This window comes from Eumetopias jubatus, unplaced genomic scaffold (assembly GCF_037043125.1).
Source record: "Eumetopias jubatus isolate StellerSeaLion01/CBP00866 unplaced genomic scaffold, mEumJub1_p1.0 scaffold_15, whole genome shotgun sequence".
Taxonomy (NCBI): domain Eukaryota; kingdom Metazoa; phylum Chordata; class Mammalia; order Carnivora; family Otariidae; genus Eumetopias; species Eumetopias jubatus.
The window spans coordinates 81,614,463-81,635,225 of record NW_028274821.1 but is presented as its reverse complement, the minus strand read 5'-3'; the positions used below and the strand labels follow the sequence as shown (position 1 = coordinate 81,635,225).

General features: G+C 42.3%; 1 protein-coding gene across 7 annotated transcripts in view; it reads right to left on the bottom strand.

Moving 5' to 3' along the window:
• CNTRL (centriolin) overlaps positions 1 to 20,763 on the bottom strand; it is an 83,962-nt gene that overhangs the window by 7,343 nt on the left and 55,856 nt on the right. For 5 of the 7 annotated variants that reach the window (XM_088019224.1, XM_088019226.1, XM_088019228.1 and 2 more), the window contains 15 exons: positions 19,921 to 20,110; positions 18,350 to 18,663; positions 16,392 to 16,597; positions 13,974 to 14,166; positions 10,609 to 10,739; positions 10,338 to 10,478; positions 10,112 to 10,256; positions 8,924 to 9,088; positions 8,013 to 8,172; positions 6,556 to 6,671; positions 6,256 to 6,473; positions 4,043 to 4,200; positions 2,202 to 2,275; positions 661 to 849; positions 15 to 240 (listed from right to left, as the gene is read on the bottom strand). In XM_088019224.1, the coding sequence (XP_087875350.1) occupies positions 15 to 240; positions 661 to 849; positions 2,202 to 2,275; positions 4,043 to 4,200; positions 6,256 to 6,473; positions 6,556 to 6,671; positions 8,013 to 8,172; positions 8,924 to 9,088; positions 10,112 to 10,256; positions 10,338 to 10,478; positions 10,609 to 10,739; positions 13,974 to 14,166; positions 16,392 to 16,597; positions 18,350 to 18,663; positions 19,921 to 20,110 (2,626 nt within the window). The remainder of the gene's footprint in view (positions 1 to 14; positions 241 to 660; positions 850 to 2,201; positions 2,276 to 4,042; positions 4,201 to 6,255; positions 6,474 to 6,555; positions 6,672 to 8,012; positions 8,173 to 8,923; positions 9,089 to 10,111; positions 10,257 to 10,337; positions 10,479 to 10,608; positions 10,740 to 13,973; positions 14,167 to 16,391; positions 16,598 to 18,349; positions 18,664 to 19,920; positions 20,111 to 20,763) is intronic. The other 2 variants (XM_088019225.1, XM_088019229.1) reach the window with 1 other exon arrangement.

Below are 20,763 nucleotides of genomic sequence, written 5' to 3'. Positions count from 1 at the left end.
TCAGCAGCACGTACTGGTCTGGGAGAGCGTTTTCTCCAGGGTGTCACTCCACCTCTCCTCTTCCTGCAAGGTCCTGACGCGCTCCTGCGCCGCCAACAGCTTGGCGAGCACCTGGTCCAGCCTGCCTTTCTGCTCGCCTATCTCCCCTTCGAGCTGCTGCTGCTGCTCCATCAGAGCCACTTTCCTGGCTTCTAACGTCTTTTCTTCACGTTCTCGCTCTTTCTGCAGTCTCTGAAACATCTTAAGAGAGAAAAACTACAGTCATCAAATAACAGATACAGTGTGTCCCACATGAGGGAACCTTTGTGGACACTAGCCGGGTTCCGGTTCCAGAGAAAGTAGGAAACAGCCCACGGTGCGAGACAGTGGGTTCCCTTCACAGAGGTCAGCGTGCTGGGCCTGGAAAGCTACATGGCCAGCATGTGAGGAGGGGATTCGCGCAGCCAGCGGCACGGGACCAGCGAGATTCTTTACAGGACCCACGTTCTGTGGTCTTAATGGTCCGCAAACATCAACACCGACAGAGTCAAAGCGTTGCTGTAAAATCCTCCCGGTTACACAGGGCGGTTATGGGGGACCCTTCCGAGCAGCTTCTGGCTGGGAAAAGCTCACCCGAGTGACAAGTGTTTCCTTTTCTGTAAAATCATAAATGTGTAGTACCATTTCTTGTTGGGCTAGCTTAGTCTTGTTTCCTTCAATCTCATTCTGAAGCGCTTGAAGGTGTTGCTGCTTTGTCTCCCCTTCTTTCTGGCAGTCTTCAAGCCTCTTCATCCATTCACTGATGTCCTTCTCGAGCCTGGTCTGTTCACTAAGCAGCACGTCCTTATGCTTGGTGGTGTGAAGCACGTCCTTTATGTGAAAGAACACATGGAAACTACTAACAAAGCCATCTGCTCTGGGGCTGGTGAGTGCCCTTCCTGAGATCCAGCAAGTCTGACAAAATAAACGTGCAAGTCCTGCATCCTTTATTATCTCAACAAACTTACTGAAGGCATCCGGAAAGCAATTTAATCATCAGCCTTCCTCTTTTTTTTTTTTTTTAAAGATTTTATTTATTTGAGAGAGAGAGAGAATGAGAGATAGAAAGCATGAGAGGGAAGAGGGTCAGAGGGAGAAGCAGACTCCCCGCTGAGCAGGAAGCCCGATGCGGGACTCGATCCCGGGACTCCAGGATCATGACCTGAGCTGAAGGCAGTCGCTTAACCAACTGAGCCACCCAGGCGCCCAGCCTTCCTCTTTTTAGTGTCTAACAAGATGACAGAAGATGTCACAACCTAAGAGACCCAGTTCTTCTAAACTTTAGTTGCTCCGTCACTGAGGTGGGAATAAACAAGACTGCTAAGAAGATTAAGGAGAGCTGTGAGTAAGGCCTAGTTCTCACTGAAAATGGACCTAAAGTCATGGTTTTGTTTCTATTTGAAATATTTATGTAGGTTGAAAAACTCAGAAAATAATAAATTCTTCTTTCTACAAGGAATCCAAATTAAACCTTTTCGAAAAAGTTACTCTAACAACACAGAAAATATTCATTAGAGCCCGTGTAAGAATTTTTTAAAGATGGAATATTTTAAGTTTTATACATCTTAGGAACACATATTCCTAAAGACCTTTTGGAAGAATTCAGATGTCTAATCTAAGCCCTAGTTTACATAGTGGAAACTGAGGCCCAGAACTTGCTTGAGGTTCTTTGAAACTCAAATTACAGCACTCTTCTCACTGGACAACACTCAATTGTCTTTAAGAAGACTATCCGAAGTCTAAGGGTCCAGAATCAGCTTTACTGAACATCTGACAAGATGGAGGCCCGGTTGCTCTGAAATTGGCAGTTACTCTGCCGCTCAATGAGTGACCAAATCTGAGCCCAGCCTGTGGGGGCCTTGTCTGTGCCATGGATAAGAGACGGTCCATCCGGTGCCTGAAGCCCCCAGAGGGGCTGGCTGAGGGTTTAGGCTCTGGTCTAGCCACCACCTTACTTATTATCTTCGAGTAAAACTTTGAATCAAGAGTTCTAGGGCTAACATAAATGAGAAAATCACTGCTCTGCACCAAAAGTTTTGTGTATATATATTTATGTCTTATAAATGGCCCTATGGGACCTGCTGGTATGAAAAGGAACCAACCTACTTGATTTGTTTTTTATTTTAACCAATTGTCTGCATGCCTTCAGGTTACTACCAGAAGATTACATTTGTTAAACTTACCTGTCTCGCTAGGTTCAAATGGTCTTGGACATCAGCTAGTTCCTTCTGTAGTGACTTTATTGCTTCTCGTTTTTCTACAGAAATAACATTTACATAACATAAATACACTTGTATGCATTTTCCAAATTCCCATCAGCCCCCCAAAGAAGTAGAGTGGAAGTGAATATAAACTTATTTCTGTTAAATGTATGGCTATGCATTTATTTATTAAAAGGTCAAAAGAGTGAGTTAACACGCACAACCTATGTCTGGGCTTGGACCTCAGGTTTTTAGATTTACATTGTTCAAAACCTCACAATAAAAAAAAAAAAAGTATAGATAATACCTAGTGTTGACGATGTGCATGGTTTAAAAACGAATACCTTCTACATTGCTGGGAGAAAAGTAAATTTGGTACAACCTTAAATTAAAGGGAGACAATTTGGAAACAGATTTTATATGTGTGCTCGCTTTGTCACTTAGTAGCTGTATGACCTTGAGGAAGTTACTTCTCACTTGAGTTAAGTCACAAGGAAACTAAGCTTAAGCTTCCTCATCTGTAAATGGGTGAAACAGTTTCTACCATAAAAATGTTACAAGGATTAAATGAAGAAATGCATATAAAATAGTTGCATCGTGTCTGAGACACAGTAAGTGCTCGACAAGTACGAGTACCTTGTTAGCTAGAATTATTTAGTAATTTCTAATCATGGATGCTTACAAAGTTTTGGTACTGAAGGTGTTATCTGCATCTTTGTTTTTTGTTTTAAAACTAACACACACACACACACACACACACACACACACACACACACACACACACACACATTCCAAGGAAAAGTCTGGAAGAATATTCACCACACTGTTAATAGGAATTACCTCTGAGGGGTGAGGTCAATAGTAATTTTTATTTCATCTTTTCGCTTTTCTTTAAATTGTTCTTTAAGGAACATGAACTAATTTTTTTTAAACAGCATTACTGAGATATAATTCACATACCAAGCATTTTACCCATTTTAAAATATGCAATTCACTGGCTTTAAGTATATTCGCAGTCATGCAAACATCACCACAATCTAATTTTAGAACATTTCTGTCACTTCTAAAATAAATCCCATGCCCATTAGCATGAATTATTTCTATAATAAGAAATGCAAACAATTAAAAGAAGAACCCGGGAGGCAAGACCAAGGGGCAAAGATGGTTTACATTCCGAATGGACAAGTGTTGGACAGCCAGGGTCAGTCCCCATGGAGATGATCTTTGGTAAGAGATTCCTTCTGAGGAATAGCTGCGTTCTGATTTTGTTTTCCAAGACTCTGCTGCAGCAAGATGTGAAAAGAGAAGAGGCTATGGAAACTCCTCTGATTCCAGATATGCTGATGCTGATGGAAGAGAGCCACCAGGAAACCCTCCCGGAAGAACAGCCCTCATCCTCCCCCGATGGCTGGGGGATGCAGAAGGTAAATGTCTGCTCTAAGCAGCAGACAACTGGACAGGCACATTCATAGCAGAGGGCTGACCATGCTGGACTGAATGTGTACGCCTCAACACGGACAGCTCTGTGTCCTCCCAGATGAGCGAGGGCGTGCTGGGAATTCCCTCCCCAGGGATCTGGCATGACTGACCTGCAGCTCTCTTAAGTACACAGGTGTGTCTCCCTATCTTTTCTGTATAGTTTACCAAAGTAGTAATATAGTTTTAATAAGGAAACATTTTTAGGTCACAAAACCTGACTTCTCATCTTTGTATAATTTAACTCCAAATTTAAGGAAGAGGAAAGGTTGTATATTCAGTAGAAAGAAAAGGAAAGAAGAACCTACCCGAAGGAAGGCGCATCCCCCCAAGGGGCAGCCTCGTACCTTGCAGCTGCTGCTGAGCTGCTCTCAGGTCTTCCTGCAGTGAGAGCTTCTCTCTGTTGAGTCCATCTAGCTCCTGCTGCAGCTTTCTGACATCCGATTCCAACTTTTCCAAGTTTGCTTGCTCCATTTTGCTATTCTCTTCTGCCGCTGCTAAAACCCTACCGCGCAAGCAGAGTTAAGTCAGACTATCGAACATGAAACGTCCAAGCATGCACAAGACACAGCCGAGGAACAGTGTTCTGCTTTCACCGGACGGTTATGGACTATGAATGATTATAAACCTCAACAAAACTTAAGGCTCTTCAACTCATTTTCAAAAGACATCTTATTTTCAGCTTTCCAAACAGGAGATTTTTTGAAAAGTGACTCAATAAAGTGAAGTTTTATAAAAATCAGGGATAAAAACATGGATAGCACTCAGAATTCCCCCAATTTGGCAATTAAAATAGATGGCTAGCTTCTGATAAATGAGAAAGCAGGAAACACAACTGTGTAATAGGATTTGTCCAAAAAACAGACATGCACGAGCCCGCTTTCTTTTACATGACCAGAGTCCTATAGTATGGGCTCGTTTCTGTCTGGCTTCTCTCACTGAGCATAGTTGCTCTGAGATTCATCCATGTGGTTGTGTGTATCAATACTGCATTCCCTTCTTACTGATGAATAGTGTTCCATGGTATGGATATACTATCATTTGTCTATCCATTCACACGGATGTTTCCACGTTTTGGCTGTTTCAAATAAAACTGCTATGAACATTAAAGAACATCATTCTTTGTATGAACATATGCTTTCACTTCTCATGAATAAATATCTCGGAGTGGAATGGCTAGCTCTTCTGGTCAATGTGTGTGAGAGTTTTTAAATAACTGCCAAATTATTCTCCAAAGCAGTCTAACATTTTATACTCCCACCAATTGTGTATGAAAGTTCCATGCCGACATTTGGTATCGTCAGACTTTAATTTTAGCCCTTTTAATAGGTATGTAGTGTTACCTCATTGTGGTTTTAATTTGCATTTTCCTAATGGTTAATGATGAGGAGCACCTTTTTATGTATTTATTTGCCATTCATTCATCTTCTTAAGTGAAATGTCTGCTCAAATCTTTTGCCCATTTGAAAAACTGGGTTGTTCGTTATTTTTTCATTATTGAGTCATGAGAGTTCTTTGTATATATCTGCTCTGGGCACAAGCCCTTTACTGAAAATACATGGTTGCAAAGATTCTTCTCCCAGTCATGACATGTCTTTTCATTATCTTAACAGTGTCTCTTGAGGAGAAGTTTTGAATTTTGATGAAGTTCAATTTTACCAATTTATTCTTTTATGGACCATGCTTTGGGTATCATATCTAGGAAATTCTGCCTAACCCAAGGTCACAAAGGTTTTTTTCCTATGTTTTCTCCTAGAAGTTTTAATATTTAGGTTTTACCTTTTTGTTTATGGTCCATTTTGAGGTAATTTTTATTAATAGTGTGGGTGTGGGCTGAAGTTAACTTTTGGGGTTTTGGATATGCAATCATTTCAGCAATATTTTTTGAAATGACCGTCTTTTCTCTACTGAAAAAGATGCCTTTGCATCTTTGTCAAAATCAGTTGTCCACACATTTGTGCATTTACTCTTGGACTTTCTATTCTGTTCCACTGATTGATTTTTCTATCTTTATACCAGTACCACAGTGTTTTGATTACCATAGCTGTATACTGAGTTTTGAAATCAGGTAGTGTTAGCCCTAAACTTTTGTTCTTTTTCAGGGTTGTTTTGGTGTCATATAAAAAGTTTTAGATTCTATTCTATGTCCATCTTTTGCATTTCCACATGAATTTCAGAACCTGATTGCCAATTTCTATTTGGAAAGCCTGTTGGGATTTTGATTGGGATTGTTTGGAATCTACAGATCAATTTAAGGAGAACTGAATCTTAACAATATTGCCTTTCTACCCACAAACAGGTATCTCTCCACTTAGCTCTATCTTCTAGCATTTGTTATTTTACCTAAAAAAATCCACAACAGGTTATTTTAAAAAGTGCTTTGGAAAAAGAAAAGCCTAAAGGAAATGCACCCAGAAATGCTACTGATGAGCTGTTCTGTGATACTGAGTCCGTGGAGTAGTTTTCTTTTCTTTATTTTCCACTCCTTTTCCACTGTGTATATTATTATGCTTTAGTCTTCAGGAAGGGATCTTGTAAGCTTATTGGTTTTTGCTCTCACCGTTTGGTCTGTGCCAACTTCTTTTCCCAGCTGTCCTGTTTTCCTTCGAGATCTTTCTTTTCTTTGCACAAAGACTCAATAGACGACTGTAACGCTCGGGTCTCAGCAGTCATCTGCTCTACTTCCCGTTTGTCCCTCTCGAGGAGCTGCTTCTGCCACTCTATCTCCCCTCTCTGTCGCAGGGCCGTCTGCTGCAGGCTCTCTAACTCCAGTCTCTCCTAAATCAGATAGAAGGGGACTCACACGTGCCCAAAGAGAAAGACTGCAGTTGGCTAAGGGTAGAACGGCTTCATTTATTACCTCCAGCACTTCAACCTGAGTCTTCTCTAATTCAGACACCTTTTGATCATGCTGTAGCTTCAAACCTTGCAGCTCATTGTTTTCAAGTTGCAACATGTCCAGAATATTCTTTAGTTCTAAGAGAAACAGAGCACGATCCATGCTATTAAATGTAGTTGAAAACATTTACAGAATGAAACAGAAAATAATGCTGTTGATACAAGAAACAATAGGTCATCAAAACATATCTATTGTGCTGAATTAATGGAGCTAATTGTATTTTTAAAAATATTTTATTTGTCTGAGAGAGCGAGAGAAGCATGCACACAAACAGGGGTAGGAGCAGAGGGAGAAGCAGACTCCCCACTGAGCAGGGAGTCCGAAGCAGGGCTCGATCCCAAGACCCTGAGACTATGACATGAGCCAAAGCCAGAGGCTTAACCAACTGAGCCACCCAGGCACCATGGAGCTAATTGTATTTTAATGAAAAAAAAAAATCCTTTAAAATATTGCTAAACATTAACTTGTTAAATTTTAATTTGTTAAAAACATTTGAATAAAAACATTAACAAAGATCTAGTTTTAAGAGCAATTACTCCATCTAAATGGATTTTAAGCAAAATAAATAGGAAAAATGTTAAAATCTGAGATTCAGATAACAATTTTTTATCTTTTAAAATACAGATTTTCAAGAATTAACTCTTTCTGATTATACAAATATTTGCTCACTATAGAAAATTTCAAGAAAAAAATGAAAACCCATTATTATCCCACCATCCAAAGATGATCACTACAGCAATAGCATTTTGATGTACTTCCTTCCAGGAGCGTGCTGCAGACGTGCGTGTGCGCACACACATGCACAGACTTTCAAAATAAATTGGGACTATGCTCTATATTCAGTTTTGTATCTATTTTTTCAGTCTTCCCATCAGCATCTTTTGCATGCCATTAAATGTTTAAAATGTGGCTTTTAAATTGGCCAAGTTTCCAAATTCTATTAGAAATTTTGCTGCAAGTAACCAACTTAGCCAGCTTAATTTGTGAAACAAAGAAATAAAGACTTACTTACTAAATAAATAAAATATTGCTAAAATGTATATGAATGCTTCCTTTCTCTCAGTAACTAGAAATGGGCTAAATGGTTCAATAGGTGTGAATTTTCAGACTTGAAACACTGGGGGATTGGTCCAATTTATTTTTCTATCAAATAGCCTGTTAAGTGTTCTTCCTTCTCCACACCCTGGTCAGCAATTATTATGACTATTATGCTCTTAAATAAACTTTATCACTTTGAATGGCAGAAAATACTAAAATATTTATTATAAAATACTTTTATAATACTGCTTTTCTTTGCTCATCTATAACAAAGTTGAACTTTAAAAGAAGTTTATTCCACCATTTGTATTTTTTCTGTGATCTGGAATAGAGATATTTCCAAACTCTGACTTTATATGATTCCTTTCCTTTAAACTTACCAGTTTTATGTTTAGACATTTGTCCTAAAACTACCTGAAGATTTTCTTCCTCTTTCTCAATTTCCTGCTTTATGAGTGCGAGTTGAGTTTTTTTTTCACTAATCTGGACATTCAGTTCTCCTTTCTGAAAACTGAGTTCTTCCAGAAGAGATTTTACTTCCTGTGCACCCCCGCCAAAAAAAAAAAAGAAAAAAAAAAGTCAACTCTGCTTTACAAAATTATGAATAGAAATTACACTGGAATCACTTTTGTTATTAACTATCTCATTTCACAAAAATTCTAATCTGGAAACGAGTTCAATTTTGCCTTTTATGTCACGAACAGCAGTGTATATAATTTATACTAACATATTTCTGTATAATAGAAGTAAGAAAGCCACACATTACCTTCATTTAAAATGCATAAGCAGTATTTACTCTATGCAAGGCAATTTGTCATAGAAAGAAAAGGCTGACTCTGATACATCTCCTGCCTTTAAGAGGCTGAGCACCTTGGGGGAAATTAGGCAAGGGGCATAAACATGATCATGAAAGGCTATGATGCCCTAGGAAATGTGCAGAGTGCCTTCAGACTCAGGAGAGAGAGAAACTCCTTCCAATGTAAAGGAAAAGTCAGGGAAGTCTTGGAGGCATCAAGCTGAACCATGAAAAATGGGTAGGATCTGGACATTCCCAGAAAGGAAATTCCTGGAGAAGAAATGGTATGAGAAAAGGCATAGAGGCAGAGAACCTCTATGGGAGAGCTACCCAAGCAGCTACAGCCTGGATACGTAACACCACATCAAACTGATGTTCCAGAGGGGTCAAGATTCAGGAATTTGTATTTGCATTTGGAGGGGAAACCAATTAAAATATCTCAAAATAAATCAACATCATTCTAGGACTTTTAAGAAAACCTAGTGAAAAACGCACCCGAATGTGATTGCACTTCTCAATTACTTCGGTTTCTCCCAGTCTCAGCGCTTCCTGGAGGTCAGCTTTGGCCTGGACCATGCTTTCCTGGAGGAGATGCAGTTCTTCCTTTTTACGCCCTAACTGCCTGTCCAAGACGGCCGTCTCCTGCTGCTGACCTGACACCTGCATTAAAGAAAAGGGAAGAATGCAAAGCTTGCCAAAGGCCATGCAACTTTCAGTGCTTGCTGTGATGGAGAATACCCCGTCCAGCTAACGGTAGTGGGGCAATCAGGAACTAGCCTACGTGTAATTATCCCAGCTGCATGAGTCAGGAGGACCGGGCTGGGGGTGCAGGCATAAAATGCCTGATAAAGATCCTGAGCTCCTGAGTGCTTTTATGTATAAAAGCACTCAAAGCATAGCAAAAACAATATGATAATGATGATTATGCCTCAGGTTATGGTTTTCAAAATACTTACATATCTATATCTTATTCCATTTAACCACTACCTTGGCAATGGAAGTCAGGCAGGGATTTAAAAAATTGATTCATTTTGTAAAATTAAAAATTACTAACAATTTTAAGGATGGTACACACTTGTTTATATAAAAAAACAGAAAATGCAGACATGCAAAAGGAAGAAAACAGAAGATATTCATAATGTCCCCTTATCAGATGACTGCTTTTGTACTTTGATATAAATATACCAGCACAAGTGTTCATAAACACATTTAGCATAAGTGATCTCAGGGTGCATCCCGTTTTGAGACTTGCTTCTTTCACTCAATAACATATTCTATTGAGTCAGGATTCAAATTTGGGTTGGACTCTACTCTTTTTTTTTTTTTTTTAAAGATTTTTATTTATTTATTTGACAGAGAGAGACACAGCGAGAGAGGAAACACAAGCAGGGGGCGTGGGAGAGGGAGAAGCAGGCTTCCCACTGAGCAGGGAGCCCGATGTGGGGCTCGATCCCAGGACCCTGGGATCATGACCTGAGCCGAAGGCAGACGCTTAACGACTGAGCCACCCGGGCGCCCCTGGACTCTACTTTTAATCACTAGGAGATACAGCCACATTTATGCTTTAGATCTTCTTTTGTATTTTCCAGTCTTTTCTACACTTGAACATGCATTACTTTTTGTAATCATACATTATGATTATAAATGATGTAGGTTTCAAAGCAGCACGAGCTGTTGCCCTACCTGCCTTTTCAGCTTTTCCAGCTCAGCTTTCTTGGCCTGCAGGAGGTTCTCTGACTCTCTGAGGACCTGCAGATGGTAACCCTCACTGTGCTGTGCGGTCTCGATGTCCTTCTGCAGTTGCTGCAGCCTGCGAAGAGCAGCAGCACTAGAGCAGGGCCAAAGCGAGGCTGGACCCTGAGCGCCGTCGCCCAGCCCGAGCCCCTGACACCCGACACACTGTACTTACTCTCCCGTCAGGACCTCCTTCTTCATGTTTAGACACTGGAAGTCTGAGTCTTTTGCCGCCACAACTTCGTTTATTTCTTTCAAGATTTCCTCTTGCTCCATTTTGTGCTGCTCCAAATCCTTTGTGTCAGCCTGGAGCAACCTAAAACACATCGCTTTATTCTCCAAGGCCCCTTAGATTCGACCTGCATTATTTATCGTAAGGCGTTTATTATCCTGTTAGAACCAAACTCCTCCCTCATCTTACTGAGTAGCTGAGGGACTCCACCTACCTGAGCTGCTGGTCGGCTTTGACAAGGTTAACAGCAGTTTCCTGGGCTCTCTTTTCTAACTCCTCAGCATCTTTCTCGGTTTGCAATAAATTTCTCTTGGCATTAGCGAACTTCTCAACAGCATTTTTGGTCTAAAAAAGACACTATCATTAAAAGCAACCCAGTTACCATACTCCCTCACAGCTACTGTGGTGTAAATTGGTACAACTCTTTCGGAAAACAACAAGGCAAGACAAAAAGACTGGTAAAGATGTTCATTCACTTTGACTCTCCAATTGTCAGAAAAGAATTCAGGAGTAAAAAACTATTGCACAAAAATGCTCATTGTGGATTGATATAAGACTTGACAAATAATAGATTCAGTAAGTGATAACGCATCAACACAATGGAATACTGTGTAGCCTTTAAAATGACAACATAGCAACATGGAAGAATGTTGTTGATATTATGTTGGCTGAAAAAAATTTATTTATTTAAGATTTATTTATTTATTTGACAGGGAGAGACACAGCGAGAGAGGGAACACAAGCAGGGGGAGTGGGAGAGGGAGAAGCAGGCTTCCCGCTGAGCAGGGAGCCCGATGCGGGGCTCGATTCTAGGACTCCAGGATCATGACCTGAGCCGAAGGCAGACGCTTACGACTGAGCCACCCAGGCGCCCCTGAAAAAAAAAATTTTAAATGGTACAAGTACTCTAAGCGCAACTATGTAAAACTGTATCTGTGCCCACAGAGACAGAAAGGCTGCCCAAAAAAGAAACAGTCCCTTGAGGGTAGTGAATCTGTGAATCTTTTTACTCAAAAATAATCTGTATAGGGGCGCCTGGTTGGCTCAGTTGGTTGAGCGTCTGCCTTCGGCTCAGGTCATGATCCAGGGTCCTGGGATCGAGCCCCGCATTGGGCTCCCTGCTCAGCGGGGAGCCTGCTTCTCCCTCTGCCTGCTGCTCTCCCCGTGCTTGTGCTCTTTCTCTCTCTGACAAATAAAATCTTAAAAAAAAAATAACCTGTATATTATTACGCTATTTTTTAAATTAAAAATATCTCCCCACTTAAGTGACAACAAACTGATTTTACCAATATTCCCTCCCCATAGAGATCATTGCCGTACTGTATTATCATGCTAAATAAAACCTTACTGATTGAAAGATGATTTAATTATGGCTGAGAAACACAAATACTAAATATTTTTGTTGAAGTATTTAAAAATTTTCCTATACAAGATTTGGCAATAACAGATTTTTTTTTATCAACTTGGTTTCCTTTTTCTGTCTAAAATAAGAGGCTTAAAACAATGTCATCAAAGGTCCAAAAATAGTGTTTGGTTTGCACTTGGTTGAGCAGTGACTCACCTTCAGGCAAAAAGCTCCCATTCTGCAGTTGCACTAAACTCACAGGCGTATGTTAAACTAGACTACTAAATATCCCGTGTGGATGCAAAAGGGTTGGCAAGCTCCCAAACAGCTAGATATATATTTTTTAAAATTTAAAACCAATTAACATAGAGTGTATTATTAGTTTCAGAGGTAGAACTCAGGGATTCATCAGTTGCATGCAACACCCAGTGCTCATTACATCACGTGCCCTCCTTAATGCCCATCACCTAGTTACCCCATCCTCCCCCACCTCCCCTACAGGAACCCTCAGTTTGTTTCCTATGATCACGGTTTATCTTCCTCTCTGATTTCGTCTTATTTTATTTTTCCCTCCCTTTGCCTATGTTCATCTGTTTTGGTTCTTAAATTCCACATATGAGTGAAATCATATATCTTTCTCTTATTTCGCTTAGCCTAATATCCTCTAGTTCCATCCACATCGTTGCAAATGGTTAAGATTTCATTTTTTTGATGGCTGAGTAATATTCCATTGAATACAGACAGCACATCTTCTTTATCCATTCATAACAGCTAGATATTTCACCATACTTCTTTCCATGTCAGAGAGCTGGTTCCTGTCAGTTTCATCAGCAAAGCACCAGATAAAATGCACTACATGCTCCAAAAAGTCACATTTCTAAGTAGTTTTTGGTCCCTTTCTATGTGAGGTTATAACACATCTGGCATCTCTACAAAACACACCACCTTCTCCCTCTCTCCTCCCCCTTAGCAAGCTGCCTCCCCGAGTCATTTTGGGAGGCTGAAGGGGAAAGAGCTTACTAGCCTTGGTTCACTTACTATCTCCGCCAACTAACAATATCTTTAATTTTTGTTTATATACCAGTGATACATTCTTCTCTAGTCCTGCTCACACCCATGTTCTCTCACAATCATTTAACATGTGACAGAAGAAGGAACTGATCATCTGAAAAGACACCAGGATGTTTTTCCATTTGTTAAAGCCATCACTCACAGAATTTCTTTAATAAAGCCTTTGTTTCAGTCCCTGGGTAATAGATTTCTATTCATTTAAATCCATCCGTGTTGAAATAACAACATACAAATAGTAGTTCCTGAAATGCTCCATGTGGGTCTGGGACTTCTTCACTCTGGAATTCTCTTGGTGAAGCAGAACTTTAGCTGCGCAACCCTGGCCTAGCTACCAGCCTCCCTATGCCGCATCGTCACCAGGCTAACAACCATCTTACAGGATGCCAGGAAAGTTAAATGAAGGGGTATTCATAAAACAGACAATGTGTGGCCAGAGTAGAGGCCCAATGACAGGTAGCTCCTTTTCCTCCTTGATTTCCTTCTGTGTTGTAGTCTCAAGAACAGTACCTCAGACCAAAAAATATTTGATTTCATAACATCCACTTGGAGAACAAAGTAATACTAGGAAGAAGTCTTCTGAGATCCACTGCTGTTCTAAAATATAAGACTGACCTATTTAATACACAGAGCTATCAGAGCCCAAATAATTTAAAAAAGACAAACACAGGATAAGGAAGTGGGGTGAATTAGGAACTAAATGACTTTAGCAGCTTTCAATATGCTACTTCATTTAGGGGCGCCTGGGTGGCTCAGTCAGTTAAGCATCTGCCTTTGGCTCAGGTCATAATTCCAGGATCCTGGGATCAAGCCCCACATCGGGCTCCCTGCTCAGCAGGGAACCTGCTTCTCCCTCTGCTTCTGTCCCCTCCACCCACTCTTGCACGCGCTCTCTCTCTCTCTCAAATAAATAAAATCTTAAAATACACTACTTCATTTAACCCTTACTGAACAGCCTTGGTATTCCTGGCCTGAACTGACAGATGAGGAGAGCAAAGCTGGGGACCGAGGGGGCTCGCCCAAATTCTCGCAGCTCTTTAACTACCAGAGCGCAGCCTGAAACCCAACTGTCTGCCTTGGATGACTGTGTTCTTGTCATGTTTTCTTTCTAGTCCTTCATGCTGCCAACAGTAAACTGCCTCACCCCAAACCACAACAGAACATACTTTCTCTTTCGTGCATGAAAGCTCCCTTTCGGCCTCTGCCAGCAGGCGGTCGGCTTCCCTGAGCTCTGCGCGACGCTTCAGAAGGGTCCTCTCGAGGCACTCAATTTCATCAACAATATCTTCATGGTGTTCGAGTGACTTCTCTATTTCTAGTTCATTCACAAGACTTTCAACATTTCCATCTATGAAGTCTCTAAAAAAATCATATACACACACATCAAGACATTTTAAATGCAGACGACATAGACACTTGTAGCTTGATAAGATGTAGGATGATTTTCTAATTTCATATGAGAAGCAGTGGGAGACCGGCTACATTTGATTATGTTCAAGGCTACGTTTACCCTTTTATTCAACACAGTATACTGCTGGGGGCACCTGGGTGGCCCAGTCGGGTAAGCGTCCGACTCCTGATTTTGGCTCAGATCATAATCTCAGGGTCGTGAGATCGAGCCCTGCGTCGGGCTCTGAACTCAGCGTGGAGTCTGCTTGAGATTCTTTCTCCCTCATCCTCTCTCCCTCCCCCTGCTCTCACATGCATGCACAATCTTTTAAAAAAAACAAATATGGTATACTGTTGACAGTAAGTACACAATATATATAAAGTATGATGTAGTTGTTTTATCTTTTTTGATTCTTTTTTTTGGGTCAGCACTTGTCAAGAGAATGTTGATATTTCTATTCTTCTGTGGTATAAAAAATAAAACAAACTACTACCATAATCATCATCCATTCCCTTAAAACTCTCTCTCAACTTGCAGCTCACTAGCTGCCTCAAAGACTAATTTTGTGATTTACCCTGTTCTACTAGAGTAAAATTATAGTAAAGATATTTGACAAACAGAAAGCCAGACAAAGGATTCACTAACTCAAGGTTAACATGCCAAAATTTGAAAATGAAACTGTGACAGTAAAACATGAAAATAAATTCATCAACATATTAACAGATTCTTTCTCTTTAAATGAAGGCATACAGATGATCTTTATTGTCTTCTTTGGACATTTTTGTGTTATCCAGATTCTTTAAAATGATCATATACTTATGATATAGTTATACCTTTATAACTAGGAAAAGAAGTGGTTATCCCACTGCCTTACGATCTTCCCTCAAAAAACCTCACAATAAAAACCCTCTTCCCCATCACATACCTACAAAAGTAATAGCATAATCATCTGCGAAACCCTCAAACATCTAGTCCCCATCTTCTGGTGTGACCCTTGCTTTTCCCTGCCAGGTCTCCTGACTAGTCACATGTGAGCTCCTAGGAGGCAGAGACCATAGCTCACTCACCTCTGTGACCTCCACAGATCTCCTCCCAACCTCGGTGCCTGGGCCAGTCTGGCTTACACGACAAAAAACTGGGGAGAACCATCAGAACTCATGGGCTACTGCAGAAGATGGGCTTCTACCCATCTGACGCACTCAGCAGATAATGCATTTGTTAACAGACCCTATGCCAGATGCCGGGGCACAAAGAGGGAGGCCCAGCTACTGCCCTCCTGGGCTCCTTACAACATGGCGTGAACAGTATTATGCCCAAGGTTGCCAGCCCTGAACCGTGAGAGCCTGAGATGAGAAAGGTTTTGTGTGAGAGATGGGATCCCTGATCTTCACCTGGAAAGACAAGGTGGAGTAGGCAGGGGGTAGGGAAACCATTTTAGGCAAGGACAGTATGTGCAAAGGTGGGGAGGCAGGAGAAAACGTGGTGTTTGGGGAAACCAAAGAAAAGTAGGTAGGGCGTGAACAAACACTGTGTGTGGGAGAGAAGGGTAAGGCAGACGGGCAGGGTTCAGATCTGGAGGGCGGGTGTGTATTGTGATGGGACCGCATCACATGGCAGAGTGGCACGCTCAGGTCCTGGCTATGTGCAGGGTAGAATGGAGAGGCTGGACAGGGAGCCTGATGCGGAAGCTAGTCCAACAAACAAGGATGACATGATTAAAGGCCAGGGCAGCAGTGACGAAAGAAGGGGACCAGCTTGACAGCTCTTTGTGTATATTTGTAGGAACTGGACACCAGCTGGAGGCTTGGGAGAGTGGGGAAAGAGGAGCTGAGGACACCTGACATGTTTTTAGCCAGAGTAACTGGGGAGGGCAGATGGCTGTGCCATTCTCCAAGAGGACCTACAAGAAGAGCTGATTTGGATTACTGGCCAAGAGTACTCAGACTTGCACTGCACAGCCTGGGAGTCACCCCGTGGCTAATATTTTAAATTCAACTCTATTCCTCACTCCATTAGCCACATTTCAAGGGCTCAAAGGCACATGTGGCTAGTGACCACTGTTCTGGACAGCACAGATCTGCAGCATTTTCAAGAACACAGAACGTTCTACCGGACAACACTGATTTAGGTTACCTTAATGAGCCAATATCCTATTTATCAGAATTATAAAAATAAAATGGCTAATAATAATTACTTTCGCTGTTGATGTTTCTGGATGGTTCTATGTAATTCTTCTACTTCATACTCTAAGTCTTTCTTCTCTTGCAAAAGACCATCAATATTATGATGCAGTTCTTCCAGTTCTTTCTCCGACTGCCGCTTAGATGCTCTCATGCACGGTTCCTGTTTCTCAGATTTTAAATGCTGCATTATGTCTTCTAATCTAGAAACTTCATTCTCCTGAACAAAGAAAAAAACGCAGTACTGAGAACATCTCTTGATATCTCTCTTCTTTCCTGCCAAGAGCTGCAATTAACTCGAAGTGCTATCTACAATGTGAAAATGGTGGTAGCTTCTAAGACTTCAGTGTGAAAAGAAAAATTAAGTCAAGCCAATTTTTCACATACCACAGATGAAACTGATGAATAGAGCTTTTAACTTTTCTATCAGCCCAACTATGGTTGATACACATTCACCAAACACCTCGTATGGATCATCTCTACCTCCAGAGGTCAGCAAGTAGCAGAAGAGACAGACACAGGTCTCTCCCTCCTCCAGGCACAGGGGAGGGGAGTTGTCTGGAAGGCTGCCCAGAGGGAGAGGTGTTTTGCCCGGGTTTTGAAGAATAAAGGACATGGGGAAGACCTAAGCTGAAGAAAGAACCTGTGCAAATGCACGGAGGTCTAGGAGGGCATGTGAGAAACTGCAGGACAGCTGGGTACCGCTGGCGGGTAACAACCAGCTCTTACTGAGAGGGGCTCACGTGCCGAGCCGACAGCACTGCTGTAAACACACGCGTGCTGAGACTGCTGGGCGACGTGAGTGACTACCGACCGCTTCAACCACATGAGCACACGCAGGCCCTCGAAAAGCAGCCTGACCCACGGTGTGTTCCAGTCCTGGTCTCCCTCTCAATCTCCCGGGGAAAAGGAAGTACAAAACGCTCTAGGTTCCTTAGCTTTGAAGGAGGAGTTTGTGGTGCATTTTAGTTCTTTACCACAGAGTTAAAAAGCAAGCTAGTGATTAGGAAGTAATCATTTTTTGAAATCTAGCCTTAGGTAAGAATACGAAATACACTAAAAATTTACACGGTTAAGTCAACTATACGGCCTTTAAATGAAGAGAGCTTTCAACTTTTCCATCAGCCCAACTATGGTTGATACACATTCACCAAGCACCTCTTATGGATCATCTCTCCAGAGGTCAGCAAGGAGCAGAAGAGACAGACAAAGGTCTCTTCCTCCTCTGGGCACAGGGGAGGGGAGTTAAAATACTACTTAAAGTCATTAAAATACTACTTAAAAACATTTGTAAAACCATGGGGAAATGCCTGTAATGTTAAGTGGGAAAAACAGAATATGAAATCTGTGTAAGAATTATGAAAAGAAAAAAATAATCACCTATCTCAGATAATCCCCACCACAACCCTGCTGCTCATGTATACACAAGCACATACATGTGTATGCGTGTGCACACACAGGTACATGTGTGCACAAGTACAGGAACCACTACGTGAGTACCCCTGCACGTACCCATCAGTACTTGTCAACAACGCACACGGTACATGTGTGCGCGAGTACAGGAACCACTACGTGAGTACCCTTATACGTACACATCAGTACTTGTCAACAACAGACATGGGTACATGTGTGCACAAGTAGAGGAACTACTACGTGAGTACCCCTATACGTACACATCAGTACTTGTCAATAGAAAAATACACTGTAAGCTCTCCAAAAATAGTTAATTTCTAGACTGAAAGCATTTTTGTTAGAAGATGGTTAAACAAAGTTTGCAGACTGGCCTGGTATCCTAACTCTTGTCCAGAAGAGTATTTTAATAAAAGAATGCTTACTCCACTCTAAACACCAACCTTATAAACACACTTGGGACATAATCCGTTCATAAATAGGTTGAATCATTACATATATACCCTTATTCAGTCTCCCGTGGGCGCAGTGTGGACAGGGAGTCTTAAGTCTTTCCACTTACCAAGTTATGGTGTTCTGGGACGTTGCAATGCAGCACCCCCACAGGGATGTGGGGTACAGACAAATTGGCAGGTAGAGGACCATACACGATGGGAGCCCCAACAGGAGGTGGGCCATAAACAACAGCCCCAGGGTTGAGAGGTTGGCTATTGTTGGGCAAGGGAGGAGGGGGTGCATACAGGGCCATGCCCTGGGGTACAGGAGAACCATCAGGAAACACAGGGTATATCATGTATCCGGGGGGAGGTACAAATGACTGGACCTCTTGGTCATCCATTTGGCTCTCTTCCTGGCTATCTCCTCCGCTGTCTGCATCTTGAAAGAAACAGAAGAGTGTTTTACCCCCATGGCTTATTAGGTAAACAAATTTATAGAGAACGGCAGCACTGAGGCCCAAATCCTGAGACGTGAGAATGAAATTTCGCCAAAAAGGTCAAAAGCAGTTTTGAAAAGCTAATCAAAACAGGGATTCATATATTTTCAGTGGCTGATACTTGAGTTTTTCTTACGCCTATCTGTTGATTTGCCCTTTTTTTTGGTCTTCATTCATTTATTCAGCAACCACTTGGGTGCCTGCTTCAGGCTAGAGAAGACCAACAGAGATGTAGAGCGGAGCAGTGAGACCCACAGCCCTCAGCACTGACCACGGCTCTCTAAGCTGCTGGCCTTCCTGCTTATCTCCCCGACCAGCAGGATCTACATTTATCACTGATGACAGCCTAGCACACAGCAGGCACTCAATAAATAGCTCCTGAAGGAACACAATCTCCAAAGGTGATATTCCTACTTTACACTTAACAGTCTCAGAGGAGCTAAATAATTTGCCTCGGACCATGCAGCTACCTACTGCAAGAGCCATGATTAACTCCCAAGTCTGACTCTTCCTCTCGGAGCTTTAGAAGATGGACCTATAACACTTCACTTTAGGGGCGCCTGGGTGACTCAGTCGTTAAGCGTCTGCCTTAGGCTCAGGTCATGATCCCAGGGTCCTGGAACCGAGCCCCACGTCTGGCTCCCTGCTCGGCGGGAAGCCTGCTTCTCCCTCTCCCACTCCCCCTGCTTGTGTTCCCTCTCTTGATGTCTCTCTCTCTGTCAAAAAATAAATAAAATCATAACAAAAAAACAAAAAAACCCACTTCATTTCAGTCAAGCTAATCAATGCCATGACACAAGGATGTAAGCACCTGCCATGCTCCAAGAGCGCAGGTGAAGAAGCCGCTCAGTCAGCCTGGGTGAGGCAGGGTGGAGCAAGGCTCCATAAAGGAGTGTTGTTTGAGGGCCTGGGTCTTGTTGAAGGATCAACAGGAATGGATTTAGGAGAGGAAGGAAGAAGGACATTCTAAACAAAGGGTTAAAACAGGGAGGTTAGAGGAACATGGCATGCTTTGGGTATCTTAGGCAGCTGGGACGGCTGACTGTGGCACAGTAATGGAAGGGGAGACAGGAGGTCACTGGCCAAGGCCGCAGCACAGAGGGCCTTGCAGAACAAGCCAAGGAGTCTGGATTGTGTCTTATGGATTTCAGGGAACCAATAAAAGAGAAATGCAACTTCCCTTCTGTAATTTAACTTACCTCTATTTGAAAACGATTTACGTAACCCACTTCTGATGGGAGAATACACCCAGTATCCTGAGACAGGTGGAGGCCCACTGTCGTGCTTTCCATCCTGCTGTCCATGACGTGGTTGTCTAACAGGAGTTGAGGCCGTGTACTTTAGGCCAACGCCAGAGTCCTTGGTGGCCTGGGAGCTGTGGCTGGAAACCTAAAAGAAATGATAGAAGAGCCCACTATTTATTAGAAATGAAAAGGCTGAGTTCGAGAAATGCCAAAGTCTAGAACAAAGATGAGATGTAGCAAAGTTAAGAAAGAACTGGTTTCTTTTCATAGATTCTAATTCTCATTTTTCACAAAGAAGTGAGACATGATTACACAGTCAAGTCAGGTAAATGGCCTGAGTGTCGGCCTCTCTTCTCCAGTGCTCATCTTTCCTGGTGGCTTCTCCCCTTTTGCCTTGTCCTTGATGGCACACCAGTGAAGGCTGGGGAAACCAGTGAATTTTCAAGGCCATATGGGATATTAGTCTCCTGCCATCCTGGGAGCCTGGTGTGGCTGGGAAGCTCTACTCTGCTACCCTCCCTCCTTCCCAGTCATAAATAGGTGTACTTCCCAAACCCTCGCCCAGCTCAGCCTTACAATGTTACCTCTAACCCACACAGCTTCCACCTTCAGCCCTGGTTGTCAAGGCTGTCTGGATTCCTGTTAAGTCTGCACAGCCCTGGGATGCCCGTGTGTCAGCCGCTTCTTCCGTTTCCTGCCTGCTGATTCTAGCAGGAGGTCACCCAGCCCCGCTGCTCTGGATGCGGGCCGCTTACTGTCCTCTCCTCACTTCCCACCTTCAAGCCCCAAGCCGTGTCT